This window comes from Chaetodon trifascialis, chromosome 20 (assembly GCF_039877785.1).
Source record: "Chaetodon trifascialis isolate fChaTrf1 chromosome 20, fChaTrf1.hap1, whole genome shotgun sequence".
NCBI lineage: Eukaryota > Metazoa > Chordata > Actinopteri > Chaetodontiformes > Chaetodontidae > Chaetodon > Chaetodon trifascialis.
Genome location: NC_092075.1, coordinates 14,009,664 through 14,025,572, shown reverse-complemented (window position 1 = coordinate 14,025,572; position 15,909 = coordinate 14,009,664). Strand labels below are relative to the sequence as shown.

At 42.3% G+C, this 15,909-nt stretch overlaps 1 protein-coding gene across 16 annotated transcripts in view; it reads right to left on the bottom strand.

Moving 5' to 3' along the window:
* The window catches only part of ank1b (ankyrin 1, erythrocytic b), a 65,522-nt gene that overhangs the window by 2,626 nt on the left and 46,987 nt on the right, over positions 1-15,909 (bottom strand). For 9 of the 16 annotated variants that reach the window (XM_070989001.1, XM_070989005.1, XM_070989006.1 and 6 more), the window contains 13 exons: positions 15,726-15,838; positions 14,580-14,804; positions 13,975-14,129; positions 13,551-13,762; positions 11,865-12,069; positions 11,600-11,696; positions 11,248-11,476; positions 10,718-10,846; positions 9,122-9,241; positions 7,736-7,820; positions 6,551-6,625; positions 6,325-6,456; positions 5,880-6,038 (listed from right to left, as the gene is read on the bottom strand). In XM_070989001.1, the coding sequence (XP_070845102.1) occupies positions 5,880-6,038; positions 6,325-6,456; positions 6,551-6,625; positions 7,736-7,820; positions 9,122-9,241; positions 10,718-10,846; positions 11,248-11,476; positions 11,600-11,696; positions 11,865-12,069; positions 13,551-13,762; positions 13,975-14,129; positions 14,580-14,804; positions 15,726-15,838 (1,936 nt within the window). Of the gene's footprint in view, positions 1-5,180; positions 5,253-5,879; positions 6,039-6,324; positions 6,457-6,550; positions 6,626-7,735; positions 7,821-9,121; positions 9,242-10,717; positions 10,847-11,247; positions 11,477-11,599; positions 11,697-11,864; positions 12,070-13,550; positions 13,763-13,974; positions 14,130-14,579; positions 14,805-15,725; positions 15,839-15,909 lie in introns of all 16 variants that reach the window. The other 7 variants (XM_070988997.1, XM_070988998.1, XM_070989003.1 and 4 more) reach the window with 1 other exon arrangement.

The following is a 15,909-nucleotide window of genomic DNA, read 5'->3' as shown; positions in this document are numbered from 1 at the left end:
ACAAGAGAAAGACTAACACCACGCAGGCACAGCCAGGGGGAGGATGGGGAGGTGGTGGATCGACTGTTTCTCCAACCCATGAGGAAACAGTGGGCTCAGCCCTGTCCCAATACACCAGGAAAGAGACTGTTTTTCTCAAGCCGGAGATTTTGGATTCAAGAGTGAAAAAGAAAATATACTGATCCTTTAACAAATCCAGCCGAGCGTTTTTCACTACTTTCAGTTTGGAAAGCAGAACACTTGAAAAATGCTGGTCTATCAGAAATCAGCTTCTTTCATCGTTAGACTGTTAATTTGTCTCATGGTTAAAATATTTGGACTGATTTCCTTCTCTTTGGGGGTCTGATCTAATGTACTTCAGGTTATTGTCATTGGGACACAGCGATAAGAGTGAGGTGGGGGTCGAGGGGGTTTGGTGTATCATCCATTGTCTGTGAGGTGAGTGGTGCAGGGCTCTAGTTTGTACGGACGTAAATCTACAGAACATGCACCGTGTTCCTTGAGAAAAAAGGTGCGTTTAGAGTTAAGCTGTATATTGATTACGGGGTTGGCACGACATAAAGTGGAGCTCATTAAGAGGTTGGCAAAGTTAATCAGAAGTGTCCATTAAAGCTGTTAGATTTACTTACAGCCAACAATGAAATGACAATATTTATTAATAAAAGCATTTGAAATTTGTTCTTCTTCAGATCACTGTTGGTGTTGACCAATCGAGGCGGAGGCCAGGTGCTGCACGATCCTCAGAATGACAAACTATTCTAGACAGATGGGTTCTTTTTCTACAGTGTTTCCCAGCAGCCATGATGCAAATATCAAAGCTGTAAAGAAACGTCTCTATTATCGTTCCAACCCATATTTCTGAGTGGGAGTCAGCAGCATCTTGCAGATTCTGCAGAGGAAGATGCAAGTTACTGCTACTCTTGCATTCTCCTGTGGTTACACAGTCATGCATTTATATGTCTGCACCCCAAGCATCCAAATAAAGGTCACACACATACACTCTCATACATACAGAGACACACACATCAATACGCAGGCACATTGGACAAACCTATTACATTTAAAGACTTTTTTGTAATTGATTGTGCCTGTTAATGAAGTAAATCTACAGTATTATAAGTTACATAGTGGTCGACATTTATTCTAAAGTGACTGCATCATTTCAAAGTGTGTATCCAATCACATGGCTGCAACATGTATTATCTTCTGTTACTCAAGGAGGCCTTAACTGATGAACTGACTGTAAATGAATAAATTATATTCTTGGGATATTAAACATTATTAACACTATTTAAGCATTATATCTGTAATGATTCTTGAATATAACGAGGAATGTATAAACAAAATACTTTTTTACATCCTGTTGGGTTAAAGGTTCTTTTCTTTTTTATTTCATTTTTTTTATATTATAAGACTTCTTCCTCTAGGAAAATACAAGAGGACACACACAAACACACAGTCAAACACACAAACACACATTTTGTTCTGTGATAATTATTCTTCCTGAGATTAACTTCAGGGCAAAATAAGTAAGTGGTATCTTAATAATGTGATTCATATTCATATCAGAATATATATTTCTATTTTGATTTATAGCACATACAGAATAATGAGAAAAACATTGTTTTCTTTTGTTTTAATGTCATTTAGGTTCAGTTTCTTTGACAGATTGTCTGGATTGTTTTAAGTCATTTTTGTCACTTTTTTCCTTGTGTTCACCTTTAATTACTTCATTGAGTCACCTTTTGATTCATTACTATTATCTGAATTTAACACAAAGACAGGGTCAAATGTCTGTAACTATTTAAAATAAATAGTGAAACATATTCAGTATTTAAACTAATACACTTTGGAAACATGTTAATTGATATGCTACACATCTTTGTGATATTTGAGACAATAATACTGTCACACATTTTGGTGCAGGGGACAGGTTTGGATTGGGGATTGACTGTAAGCAAAATGTTTTTGATAGTTCAGATGAAGGAAAAACTGTGACATTGAACAGTAAAGGAGCACTTCACCCAAAATCAATGTTAGGATGTGTTCACACTGTTCTGCCTTAATCCACCAAAGTCTGACCAATGTGTTAAAATCACAAATATCTGCAAACTAAGTCGAGGTTTTATAGCTTCATTTCCACGAAAAACTGAGGTATAGTCTGAGCACAACCTGAAGCTTTCAGAAAATCTTTTCAGTTTACCTTTCCAGACAGTTTTTACAAATTGACCTTGTGAACTTGTTGCTTATAATACTGAAAAATGTCCCTTTGCTATGAAATATTGTCCCCAAAGCTAACATATTTAGCATTTCCTGTCCGTATTGTAGAAAAATTAGGATTTGTTTGCAAGAATCAGTGAATTACATCTCATGTCTGGCAGTTTGACTGTGTTTCACAATCCCATTCATTTCAAAAACAGCCTGTCTATCACTGACTGTGGCTGTGGAGAAATATTACGAGGCTTATGAAGATAATCATGAAGAATTCTATCTATAAGAATATCTATTGGTACAGTTAATGTATGGAAACGGCTGTAATGTGCAGCTGTGGACGCACTGCTCCCATAATAGTGATTAACCTGCTAGTTAAGGTTAACAATGAGATGCTCAGACAGGTTTAATACACAGTAAGTGTTTTCTTTTTTTTTGGCAAAGCTAACATACAGTATGTTTTCTTGTAGAAACAGGACAGGATGTATATCATTGAGGTTCAGCTATGCTCAGAAAATGAATGAAACATAGCAAAGTCTACCTGACCTGACCTCCTGATAAGTTTGTTTTCTATTTTCAGATTTTGAAAGCTTACAGGTCAGATGAATCTAAGCAGATAAGTTGCACCTGCTCTACCATGAATACAATCTCACCAAAAGTCACACTGTCACAAATAGAAACAACAGCTCAAAAGAAATGGGTGAAATTCCTCTTTACTGTTTAAGTAGTCTAGTAATCATTTTTGTGCATATGGACTAAATGTGAGTGTGTGTGTGTGTGTGTGTGTGTGTGTGTGTGTGTGTGTGTGTTTCTGGGATGGTACAGGGCCAGGGGGATGAGCGGTGGCATCAGAATGAGGTGAACAGGGAGGAATGAGTCAGAATGAGAGTTAGAATGAGTTAGATGAATCTGGGTTAGCCTTTCCCTTCACTCCTGCTGTTTAAACACAAACGCACGCACAAGGTGTCAAAGGCACAGGATGTAAGTGAAGCACAAATAAACGAAAAGACAGCACGTTGCACAGCACGCGACTCACTTTAGCACTGTACACGCACGCACGCACATGTACACGCACGCACGGTACTGCACTCATATTGAAATACAGATGAGAACACGCAGTTCTGGCTCACAGGTGAGCCTCAAATGTACAGAGGTAAATCAGGCGCACCCAAAAAAATACACAAACACACCTCACAGCAATATCCCTGCTGGCAGATAACGTTCAGACAATGTTAACAGTGAGTCCGTCATCAGACTTGGGCAAAAGATTGATTGTGAAAATTGACTTAAAGTAATTAACTGTTTTTTTGCCCATGAATGAAAGACATTAAGTCACAGCAACATTGTACATTGAACATTATGTGCTACGCAGCTGACCATGTGTTACAGCGGAGCAATAAACAACAAACCATTTATTTTACAGGAAAAGAAAAAAAATAAAACATTTGTTTGTTAATATAGCATTAAAAAACAAGACTGAAGTACACCCATTGAACAGAGAAAACATTTTACACTGTGAAGAAAACTTCATACATTGAAAGCATGCCATGCACATACAGATGTCAGAATCCAAAACAGCAAACAGCAAACTTTATTATGTTCAGGAAAGTCCCATTCACTGTACAGACACAAATCATCTTAAGTAGACCTGGGTAGACATGAATTTTAAGATACTTTAATATATCTGAAGTATTAAAACTGAGCCTAGTTGTGCTTGCAAGGCATTTCAAACACTTCTTGTGTAAAAATAAAATATTTATTCACATAAATTCCTTGCAAGCTGAAGGAAATAGTGATTTTCCTGACTTTATTTGAATGCTAACAAATTTAGCTACTATTAGCTAAAGCCCAGGTCTGAACATACACTCACCAACAGACTGACACACACACACACACACACACACACACACACACACACACACACACACACACACACACACACACACGCACACACACACACACACACAGATACCGTAACAGCAAAGCATGCAGCATGCACATGCACCAACTGTAGTACACACACAGAGCTGGATTGAAAGAGGAGGAGGAGGAGAGGGTCCCCGCTCGACTGAACGAGGGAGGAGCGCGGGAAAATAAGATGACAAGAGAGGAGGAGGAGGCCCAGAGGTCAACATGAGGTCATATGAGGTCAGAGGTCGGACAGGAAGAGCTGTGAGGAAGAAGAGCAGGAAAGGGGAGGAGGAGGAGGAGCAGGGCGGCTGGGCAGCAGATATGACATGTCATAGGTTCAGAGACAGACTGAAAGTAGGACGGACAAGAGATTGTCCTGAGTGCAAGACAAAAGTCTGAGACTGTCTGTCTTGTTCTCAGGGAAAGAATGAGAAAGGCAGAGAGAAAGAAAGAGGGAAGGATAGAAACAAGGTATGAAGGCCCAGAGCACACTATCATCTGTGTACGAGCGCCACTTCTGACTAGTGTATCCATCCCAGACACACACACACACATGTATGCACACACACACGCATGCATGTGTGCACACACTCACACAGACACACGTACACACATGTAATCTAGACAATCCCCAACGTGCTATCTGAAAATCAGGAATTACCCATACGTTAAGCCTGTTTGGCCGTATAAATGTCTGCGTTTACTCTTAAGATCCGGTCAGTAACAGCAAAAAGTGAGTTATCCTCGTTTCTCATATTAAGTAAGAAGAGGAAGAACCATCATGTTCAGGGCTCAAGTATGAGGTGTGAAAAACTGGAACTGAAAAAAAATAAAAATAAAAAAAATAAACAAAAACATGATTGTGCCCTAGTGAAGAATGCACAGAGGCGGTGTTAGTGCATGCTGCAAAAGGCCAGGGTTCATGGTGGGAGAATGACACCATTCCTCAGACCTCAAAAACATCATTTGAGATTCATTATCATCATCATCATCATCATCATCATGTACATGTCATGAGCAGCAAACCACCATGCAGCCCGAGTTCAACTTCAACTTACCCCTTCTGAAAAACGGGGGTCTAATAACTCGTGGCTTGTGCACTAGGCGCGGTGGCCTTGTGTCCGTGACCTCTTGTGGAGCAACAGAGACAAGGTACAATGGCTGTTACCCACACTCGCAGGGAAGCAGGGAGGTTTTCAGAGGTGGAAAGCATATGAGAACAACAGCTCACCTCACCCACCCCTTTCAGTGGCGCTGGCTATAGCAGCTGTTGTGACCAGTAGATTTGTTTACAGAAAAAAAAGGCATTCCTGTAAATAAATCCTGGAGGAATAACTGTGAATTTTCAGTGAACATTCCTGAATCTGCTTATATTACCAATCGCACCAAATACTATACTATGGAAGTAACTCTGATTAACTTTCCTCCCACATTCTCCTGCAAACTTTTATGCCTGATTGCTACAGATAATCATGGGACAATCACACAAGCTAAACATCAGTCCTGCCATGAGTATATTATGTATTCATCTCATATACTGTGTATATGAAAACTTTATTGTAACATTAAAACAAATGGATTCATAAATTAAAATAAAAACATGAAATGATCTAATCTTGAGTGATAGATTTGAAGTAACAGGGTGTTAAGACTACGAGCGTAGCACACTTGCTGTCTAACTTTTTGCTGTTGATTGATCAGAAAACTGATGTGAATATTGCATAGAGTAGCTGTTTGATGTGTTTGTGTAGTCTTACCATTGATGACACTGGGGGACAGCAGGCTGGAGTCGCGGTCGCTGAGTCGACAGGCACCCTCCTCTAAAGAACCGGGTGCTGGTTGTGGAGCCTGACCCTCCAGAGAGGTCACAATGTCAGCACGGTCGATGTTTTTCAGGGCGGTGTAAAGGCTCTCCACTGAGGGGGAAACACATTGGCGGTGTGGCGGCAGACAGATGACGAGAGAGGAACGGTGAAGCATGTGCAGGAGGACAGGGAAGTCGAGAGAGATGGAAAGTCACAGAGTATTCTACAGCCAGAGTGAACAAATATAGTTATGAGTTGATTATGCAATGCCAGATTGACTTTTGTGCTGTAAGTGATGTAAAGAATAATGCAGCATTCAGAATCTGTGACAAGCAGTTTGCATGTACTGACACATGAACAGGTCATTTCTAAGAGGCATAGCAGTGTCTCCACTTACTCTTGGCCCTTTTGCCTTCTCTGCTGGCCCACAGGTTGAGCAGAGCGGAGCTTTGGTCCAGCAGGGAGTTGGGATTCTCCACACGGATCCTGTTGATGTCGTCCACGCCGAACTGAAGCTCACGCGCCAACTCTGACAAACGGAACAACATGGATAAAATAGATAACACACAAAAGCAGACAGACGCAGTGGATGGATGGCTCCTCTGATCTTTGAAATGACTGACCTGCCCAGCTCAAACCCAGCTGCTCAGATATGATGTTGATCTTGATCTCAGTCCTCTCCATGGCATTCACAGTGGCTAAAGAAAAAAGCAAATGGCAGTGTCACCACAAGAAATAAGTGGACATATAGTCAACTAAGGAGATTGTAACTCTAGCTCTACTTAAAAAATTAGAATATTGAAGTCACAATTCATTTGGACTGTCCAGCTGATACATAATATCATGTCAGGGTTGATGTTGGGTCTTAGTGGTCAGATAATATCAACTTTGGACTATCCAAATGTGTGTTATGATTAATACTCAAACACTGCAGGCAGTTGCTATTATATTTTCGGTTTCAATAAATCTTCTTGCTGTTGACTCGAGTTGCTACTATAATTATTAATAGCAATACTTACCTTGACAAAAGCATTGCTCTGTTGAAGGAAATAAGCAATACCCAAAACATTGTTTTTGTCCAAATAATCTTCAGGTTAAGCACACCATATGGACAGGGGGGGTCAGAATTTGGGGTTCATTCAGGTGCTAGTCCCACCAGTCAAAGTAGCATTCAGTAACCATTATAGAGGGACTGAGGTGCAATGTAGCAGCGCTGTGTAACTGATAGACAGAAAAGGCCTTTCCTCTTCAACTCCAACGCCATCAGTAACGTTTGAACCAACCAGAACGGCCATCTTGACTCTGTTCATTTACCACAGGCCAATCAATGTACGGACTCCTCTGTCTAGCTCCACTGCGAGGTCCTGCCCATTCCCAGTGCTAAGCTACAGTGCTAATGCTAACAGTATCTGCTGCCATGCCATTGGAAATCGCAGTGGAGACACCAGCGCCATGCAAACCAATCACAGAAGTCATTCATCTACCAGGACACTGAGGAAAGAAAAGGCTAATTTGCCATGTGCCATGGAGCCATTATGTTGGGGGCTGCTGCTCATTATATGGTCACACATTCAATACGGGTTCCTCTAACTGCACTGCAAAGGACTCTGGGGCATACTGTAGAGCAGTGCATTGCATCCAAGGCTCAGTCTTTGTGCCATGCGTGCACGCGAGACAGATAGGGGGATATAGAGAGGGCAGAGTGGGAAGCGAAGGCATGTGGGTAAGGGGGCAATGCAACATTCAGCGCCCGTCTCCACTGTGTATAAGTCAGGAGAGGGCAGAAGGTCAGGCAGTGAAGGACTCACCCACACCAGGCTCGTTCAGCGCACTGTAACGTTCCCTCAGGGCGAGGGGGGTCAAAGTTCGCCTGCGCTCCTCACTTCCAACAACCTGAAAAGCAAATCAAAACAACTAAATCGAATTGTTGTGTCATTAATGTAGCCCGTTTTAACCTCTTGAGACCTGATGTTTGACCCACAGGACTTTAGCACTATGAAGAGCTCTGGTAGTCAATGTGGTCTTTTTCAAAGTGCCTTGTTGAAACAGTAATCCAGTGTACAGGTGAAACCATAGAAATATGGAGTTTCCCTACCTTGAAGACAGTCTTTTAGTGCAACAACATAATAAATCTAAATGTTAACTAAATGTCAAAATTCCATGTAAAGGTAAACATTAGAAAAATAATCGATTTGTTTTCATGTGGGTGAGGCCCCCCCCCATAACGGGAAGATGTTAAAGGGGTAAATAAAGCAGTGCTGCACATTGTTTTACTACTTATTGATTCAAGCACAATTTAACTTGTGGGCACTGGTGGGGGATCACTGGGTTTCATACACCCTGAAATATAATATGGGGGTGGGTGATGTAAGCAGGAAAAAAACTTGCTCTGGTAAAATTGCCTAGCCTAATGAATTCTATTGGCGTTAAATTAGCAGCTGCTTGTATCCAAAGCGGTTCACGCAGAGATAAATAATTCCTCAAATACACGTCAGAAAAGCAAATTAATAGAAAAGGTGTGGGGCACCACTGGACTGAAACAAAGGAGCCTTGTTCAGTTAACTTGAGCTTTTAATTATAACGTATTGGTAAGGAGGATGTAATACCACTTTAGACCACTAGATACCAGTAAAGCACATAGTCTAAAGCTAAAAGCTACAGTGGTAGATTAAAAGATTACTGGCAGAGGAAGAAAAACATCATGCGTGCTGTAATGTGTGTATACAGTTTGTGAGTTAAATATTATTTGATAAAGCCAAGTTTCTTTAATATAAATTAGACAAGATTACAGTTAGCAACTTCATTTTTCATCTTCATGTGATAGCAGTACCCAGTTGTTTGGTCAGGAGGCTGTTCTATTTGGCCGCGTCAGTAATGTTTTCATTTCAGGTGAGAATTAGCTGGGCCGATGGCTGCTGGTATTTGAGCTGGAGCCTTTCTCACCGACTTGATTGTGCAATACTTATCATGCTGTTTTCTCGGTAGGCTCGGCTATCACAACAAAAAAAGCACCCGATATTTTTAGATTTATATTGATATTTTTACACTTCCCAGTGTTACTTTCTAAGTAAGATATGACATTAGCTTGACACCTTATAGATTAACTTTACATATCCAGACCTCTGTCTCACATGGGGGTCTTGGTGGTTTGTGTATGTGTGCTTGCAGGGAGGTGTTTGCAAGCAAGTCCTTACCTTAACACATGGTGGCATGGCTATGTTAAGGTTACACAGCACATGCTGGGTATCCTCATACTTGGTGCACTTCCGCAGAAAGGATAAAAACCCAGTGGCATCCTTGTTACTATCTCTGACCTAACATAGAGACATTAAAGACAGAAAGAAGAAGAGAAAGAAGGAAAGGAAGAAGGAGGAGTAGAAGAAGAAGAATATGGAGAAAATGGGGGAAAAGGAAGAAAAAAGATAGAAGAATGAAAGAGATGGAGGCAAAGAGTGATGGAGCAAAGAGGAAAGGAAGGAAGTGAATGAAGGAGACAGTGTAAGAGGTAGAATACGTGAGAAAAGAGGAGGGAGAGAGGAGGAGGAAGAAAAAACACATCAAAACTGATATTAGAGCCCTCCACAGTGTCTCGAGCATGTGGCGCAGTAACATGGGACGAGAAGCAGGGGGGAACAGGGATGGAAGCAGTCCACAGGCAGGCGAGAGGGAGAGATTTACCTGCACATTTTACCTGGACGTCTGTCAGACCAGACAGTTACAGAGTGACCGTGAGAGAGAGAAAGAGAGACAGTGAGACAGACACGTACAGACAGGCAAGGCCGCAAGATAGGAAGGCAGGCAAAGAAAATGAGGGAGTCACAGGACATGCAAACAATTACCCAGAGAGTCAACAGGTAGACAGGTAAGTTGTTTGTTGCTTGGCTACACCGTAATGAGAAGGTATTTCTCAAAGTATTCATCTAGCTGACACTGAACAGCAGTGTGTGTCACACTGACAGACAAATAGATGGTTTACCAAAGAAAATGAATGAAAGAAAATACATAAATATGATGAGACAGACATGAAAAAGACAGGCACAGTGTGAAAGTCAAGATTTAAGCAACATCAGGGAAATTCAGGAGGACAAAAAGAGACAATTAAGAGCAGAAAGGAGGACTAAATTTACAGTGATATATCTGAAACCAGAGGGACACTTCAAAGCAGGGTACCATTACATATTAGGGAGGTGGGTACTATTGTAGACATTCAGTAAAAATAAATTTTATCAAAATGAAATAGAAAAAGAACCGAAAAAAGAGAGAAATTTAACAAATTCTTGTAATTTGGTTAAAAAGAATGAACTGGATTTGACAAAGACGAAGACACATAGAGGACACACATATTGAGAAATGTAATATATAAAAAAGATTAATAATAATAATTTCAAACTGTGTGAATATATAGTAGCATTAATATTTTTTCTTAACATGAGTGGTATGAAATGATGCCTCTGTTCTAGTTTCACTGTTTTTCAGGTGTAGATGTGACTTTCTTGGTGTGCTGTTGGTCCTGAATGTGTGCAGAGAGAACACAACGCCGCACTGTTATCTTCACTTTTACATGCTAACGGTGAGACTGCCTGACAGATAAAGCAAACACACCAAAAACACAGTATGAACAGGTTGTTTGGGTGATCAGCAGGTGGGTGCTCAGGAGGGAAACTCACTAACTGGCGAGAGGATCGTTGACACACTGAATCCAACAACTGAACAAACAAAACCACGGTACAGTATGAACACGTAGCGAGTGATAGAAAAGCAGGCACATGAACAGTCAGGTAAAGACAGACCTTGACAGAGACAGGCAGCCTGTTATCTCTGAAGGCCTGGAAGCTGAAGCTGCGAGGCTGCTGGGTGGCCTTCCTGATGGGCACCAGGTTCCCAGAACACTCGAGGTGCAGCGGCATGCCCTCCATCAGCTGCGGAGAGTTTCCCAAAATGTTACGAGAAACAAGATAAATCATAACAGCAAGAGAATCTGACAAGGATTTGACCCTTGTGTAAAACCAGTGTGGATCGATATCGTACGAGACAAACTCCCACTCCTCTGTGCCCTCATGCCTACCAGGATGGGGGAGCAATGTCAGCAATGCCTAAAAATGACTTGAGTAGCCACAATGAAATTCATATTATATAAATCATTAGAAACAAGATCCAATTGCATCAGCGTGCACAGATTAAGAAAAAGGTCATGCTACAGTTATGAAATTTATCTGCACTGTCTGAACTATGCTCAAGGTTGCCATGACCCCCCTGGCTCTCTGTAACACCTCTCCCTGTCCGTGAACTTGGCGACATTTTCCTTTGCCCCCGTGCTGACCTCAATGTCTCGACTGCGGGCCACTTCGGTGAAGTTTTCGTGCAGCTCCAGCGTCTTGTCCATCTTGTCGTCCGTCATGCAGTAACAACGCAAGCGTCCCTCGCGCGCTTCATTCATCTTGGCAAAGATAACAAACTTGGCCATGTATGGAACAGACATCAGCTCCCGGTACAGCAAATTGGCGAAGGTCACTGCCTCTGCCGTGCGTGGACAGTCTGCCAGCCAGAATCTGGAAAAGAAATGGTTGACGGCGGCGGGTAGAATTTTGATTAATATTCAGAAGTGTGCAAGAGAGCGGGGAAGAAAAGCTGACTGCTAATAAATTTGTTTTGATGAGCGCGGAGACAGTCACCTTGCAGAAACATTGGTGGTAAAGTTGGCACAGTTGTTGGCGTACATCAGCTTGGTGGTTCCAGTGATGTCCTCCCACTGAGCGGGTGCTGTGCCACCTGACATACAGCAACCACACTGTCATTCATGGCCTGATAACCAAGGTAACAGATGGCTACATACAAACTTGTACAGCTTTATGTTTATGTTTATGTTATAGGTGCATCCAGAAAATTAAAAACACAAAAAGTCATAACTTGACAGAAAAAGCAGGCACAGGATCCTACCAATGACACTGCAGAGGAGGCGCAAGCTGGTGGTATCGCCCTCCCCAGCATCCCGAGGACTCTCCCTCCAGGATGGCGGCAAAGGGATGCGCAGCCCAATTGGACGGTGAAATTTGCGTCGGCGTGGCTCGATGGTAACCACTGGGCTGAAGGTCGCCTGATTACCGAGCTGCCGAGTCAGCAGCTCATCAGGGATTGGCTGTGCCTGAAGTGGAAGCGGTGGGTGAAAATGTTATTAAAAACAAAGGATGTCAGAGCAGGCAGTGTAAAGGATAAGGAGCTGAGAAGGCTGGGTACATAAATATGTTAAATACAAAGTCAAGCAGAAACAGGATATGAAAGCTGAAGTAAGTAGATCTGGAAGGATAGTAAATAGGCAGGAAATAGAAATAAGGGGAGGACAGAAAAACAAAACAGAGCAGCGGATGTGCCATAGACTGAAACTCACAGCCATACTCACACATGCAACCAATTCATATTTCACACCTGACCCAACTCAGATCAGTGCATCAGCGCGGTCAGTGTGGCTCACAACTTAAATCAGGGAACTGAGGAGTGATGAATGGCTGGATAAAAGGAAAACATAAACAGAGCAGCATAAGGCAAAGCAAAAACTCATGCAGTTTCCTCAAATAGCATCAGCGCTGTGACATATCAGTGCCGTGACAGACGATGTAAACAATGTACACTGAAGTGACCAAAAAAAATGTAGAACCCATAATCCGTCGTAATCGTTCTGTTGTGAAAAACAAAACCGAGCGGGGGTGTTGTGTGAGTGTGATGGTTTGCCAAGTTCCCATATGTGTGTCTGTGGAGGTCTGGATGAGTGACAGTCGGCCACACGTTTGCCAAAGGCTCCAGTTTGGCAGGGCAGACACCACGTGTTGCAAATGCTAATTTAGAAATGGTGCAGAATGGTATGACTGAGGCTGATATACTCCTCAGGTCATGTTCTTAGCAACAGTGGATGCAAGGTGATGTAACCTGTATGTCATATTGTAGCTGAAAGGCCCTGAAAAGCTTTTCTCTGTCAGTGTTTCCTCTATCATAGCTAGCTTTCACATAAACAATTTCTGCATTTCTGGTTTCAGTTCAGTTTCAGTAAAAGCCGATTCTGTTCACTGTACGAATTAACTAAAGTAAATGTTTAGTGTAATTAAATAGATGAAAGCAACTACAAGAAATGTAAGGTGGGAAAATTCCATTAAATAAATGGAACATGTACACGATTTTCAGTAAATGGGGGAAAACATGCATGTTTCATGAACTCCCTTCAGACATCAAGAATCAGAACAACAAGAGAATAAAAGCATCTGTCTGCAGTCAAAACACACCGAACAAATTCACTCTCAGTGACTGATGCACAGCGCTTGCATGGTCAGGCTCATTTGTCAGACAGACAGAACGCCAACTTAAGGACGTGAAATCTGTCAAATCTCGACTCACAGAGACAAACAGAAATGCCACAGGTAGACACGCTGGCATGGAGCACTGAGCCACAGCCTGAGAGTCAGCTGGTTGGTAATACAACATCTGTCCTCGGTAATTTCTGAAAGCACCAGATTGTCTCTGTGTTGTACAAGCGAAATAACAAACACCCGAGCAATTATGAAAGATCTGCATAGGATCTCGTGTTTGCTGTTCCTCTCATGTATTTTAGTTCCAATGTTTGACTCCTCTTCTTACCTGCAGTCCCAGTCTCACTCTCTTGGTGACGGCCGTCTCGGGGAAGATGGCCTCGACGTGGGGCACCAGTTTACTGGTCAGCCGACCCCCCTCTGGACCAATCAGATCACTCTCCTGCTGAATGCGGGAGACTACGGCGAAGTAGAGGGGGAAGTCGGTGGAGATGATGCGACGGATTCTCTTCTTCTCCAGCTCCTCTTGACTCTCCAGGTCTGGACGCAGCAAGGAGTGAAGAAGTTTTGGAATTTGAATACACGTGTTGAGGTAAGAGATAATATACTTCTGTGTCATTGCTTAGACAACTGTGCCATAAACTATCTCCTCCCTGTACCCTTGTTCTGCAACTCCAGGGTCATAAAACAAGATTAAGATCGGCATCGTATGCAATGTCTCGCCAACAGTCATTCATTACCATCACACTGACCTTCATCCATGCCATTCAGAATAGTCTCCAGCACTTCGTCACCGTAGCGATTGCGATGCTCCTTCCAGACCGAGCCATTTTCACTACGGAGGACCACAAGTTCTCGGTCCCCTCGGCCCAGTGAGGCAAAGTGGGGGATTTCCACTATTACAGGCCTGCAAAAGAAGATAAATCTGGTTTTGAATCAGGTTTCATACTTGTACTTCTATTCAACACACATACCATCATGGATTATGGCGTCTCTCTGAGACATGCAAAACTATTAACGTCCATTAGATGGCATGATAATCCTTAGTTTGTAATTGATTTTAAAATGACATTATTGCCATTATTTTGCACATATCCAGGGCAAGTTATCATTATTTCTAGTCTCTGTTTGAGTTGACAGCTGGTTCGCTGTTTGACTTTAATAATAAAATTGCTTTGCAGGAAACTGATCAAGTATACAATATTTTTTTTTATGCATTTTGTCTTCTTATATTACCCATCAAACCCTGAATATCATTTGCAGAGACTACCACAAGCTGCAAATGTGAACGCACATAAAAAACATCTGCACGCAAAGGTGAAGAATTTTTACATGAACATTTACAAAGCTGACTCACCCAAGGAACTGCATACTGGACGGCCCTAGGGAGATGATACGGCTTGCTAGCCCCTCCCCCTCCACCAGCGGAGGAGGCGTGGTCAGTTTCTGAGGTTTGACCAGGCGGCAGGTAATGCGTGTTGGGGCAGTGCAGGTTCGAGGAGGAATGATAACTCGCAGGCCGTGGTGTCTGCTGCCTCGCATGGAGCCTCCCCGAGCATCCACCATGAAACTCACCAGGAAGCTGAGAGCCAAACAGCGAGACGATGATTAAATGAAAAGGCTGATCGCTCAATCATCTTTAAACATGATGTGATTATGATCAAGATGCACTTAGGCTTAAGTAACACAGGCACAGGAAATTTAAGGAGTGATACTGGGCTTTCCTCTCCGCTGATTGAGACAGAAAAGGAGTTAGTGGTTTATTCAGCAGTGTTTTGAATTGATCTGGTGTCTGTCTGATTCATAAAGGAGTCCAATTGACTATGAGGGTGCCCTTTTCATTTGATTGCCTCAATATGGCAGGCGAGGACAGACCATCTGGAGTGGCCACTCAGTGCAGCAAGAATGACATAAATAGATTAAAAAAAGAGAGCCCCATGCTGTTTTATCCAGCATTAGACAGGCAGCTTCATACAGGTGCGAGTGTGTGTGTGGCAGGGTGACTCTTTCCTCCTAACACCCTCACTTTATATTCTACTTCTCTACAGCTGACTCACTGTGCTGTGCATGAATTATGACTAAGCAGACTTCCTAAATTAACATTCTTGTGCTTTATGAGCACATTTTGTCATCAGAAAGAGTGTCGCGCATACAGCCGCAAAAAGTCTTCACCAAACTCATGTTTGGTCTCTGGTTGCACTTCTGAAAGTTTGTTGAAATGATCATCATTGATGTTTTGATGTCAGGTAATTCATAACATCAGTGAAAGATGAGGGATGATTCAACAAAGTGCTGCATTGCTCAGTCATGTTAGTGAACACATCTTATCCCTTGTGTTTTTTTTTCCTATATCAGAAGCAATATACTAATAACCTCATTGAATCTGCCAAAATCCCTTCTTTATATGGTAAGCCTGACAAGCAACATCAATCCAGATCATAATTTAACAAAAATAAAATGAAAAATGAGGATTAACATGCAGCAAAATGTTTTATTCGCTGACCCAGTGTGAATGGGGCTGGCCACAGGGCTGACGTTGTCTGAAGTCTCTGTAGCCGGACTGCTCGGGATAAGAGAGTCTTCATCATACTCTTTTGGCAGGGGGATGGGGGTGTGCTGAGGTCAGAGAGGGGAGAAAAGACGAAAGGCTGTGAGAAATTGAGAGGCAGTAAAACAACCATGACAGA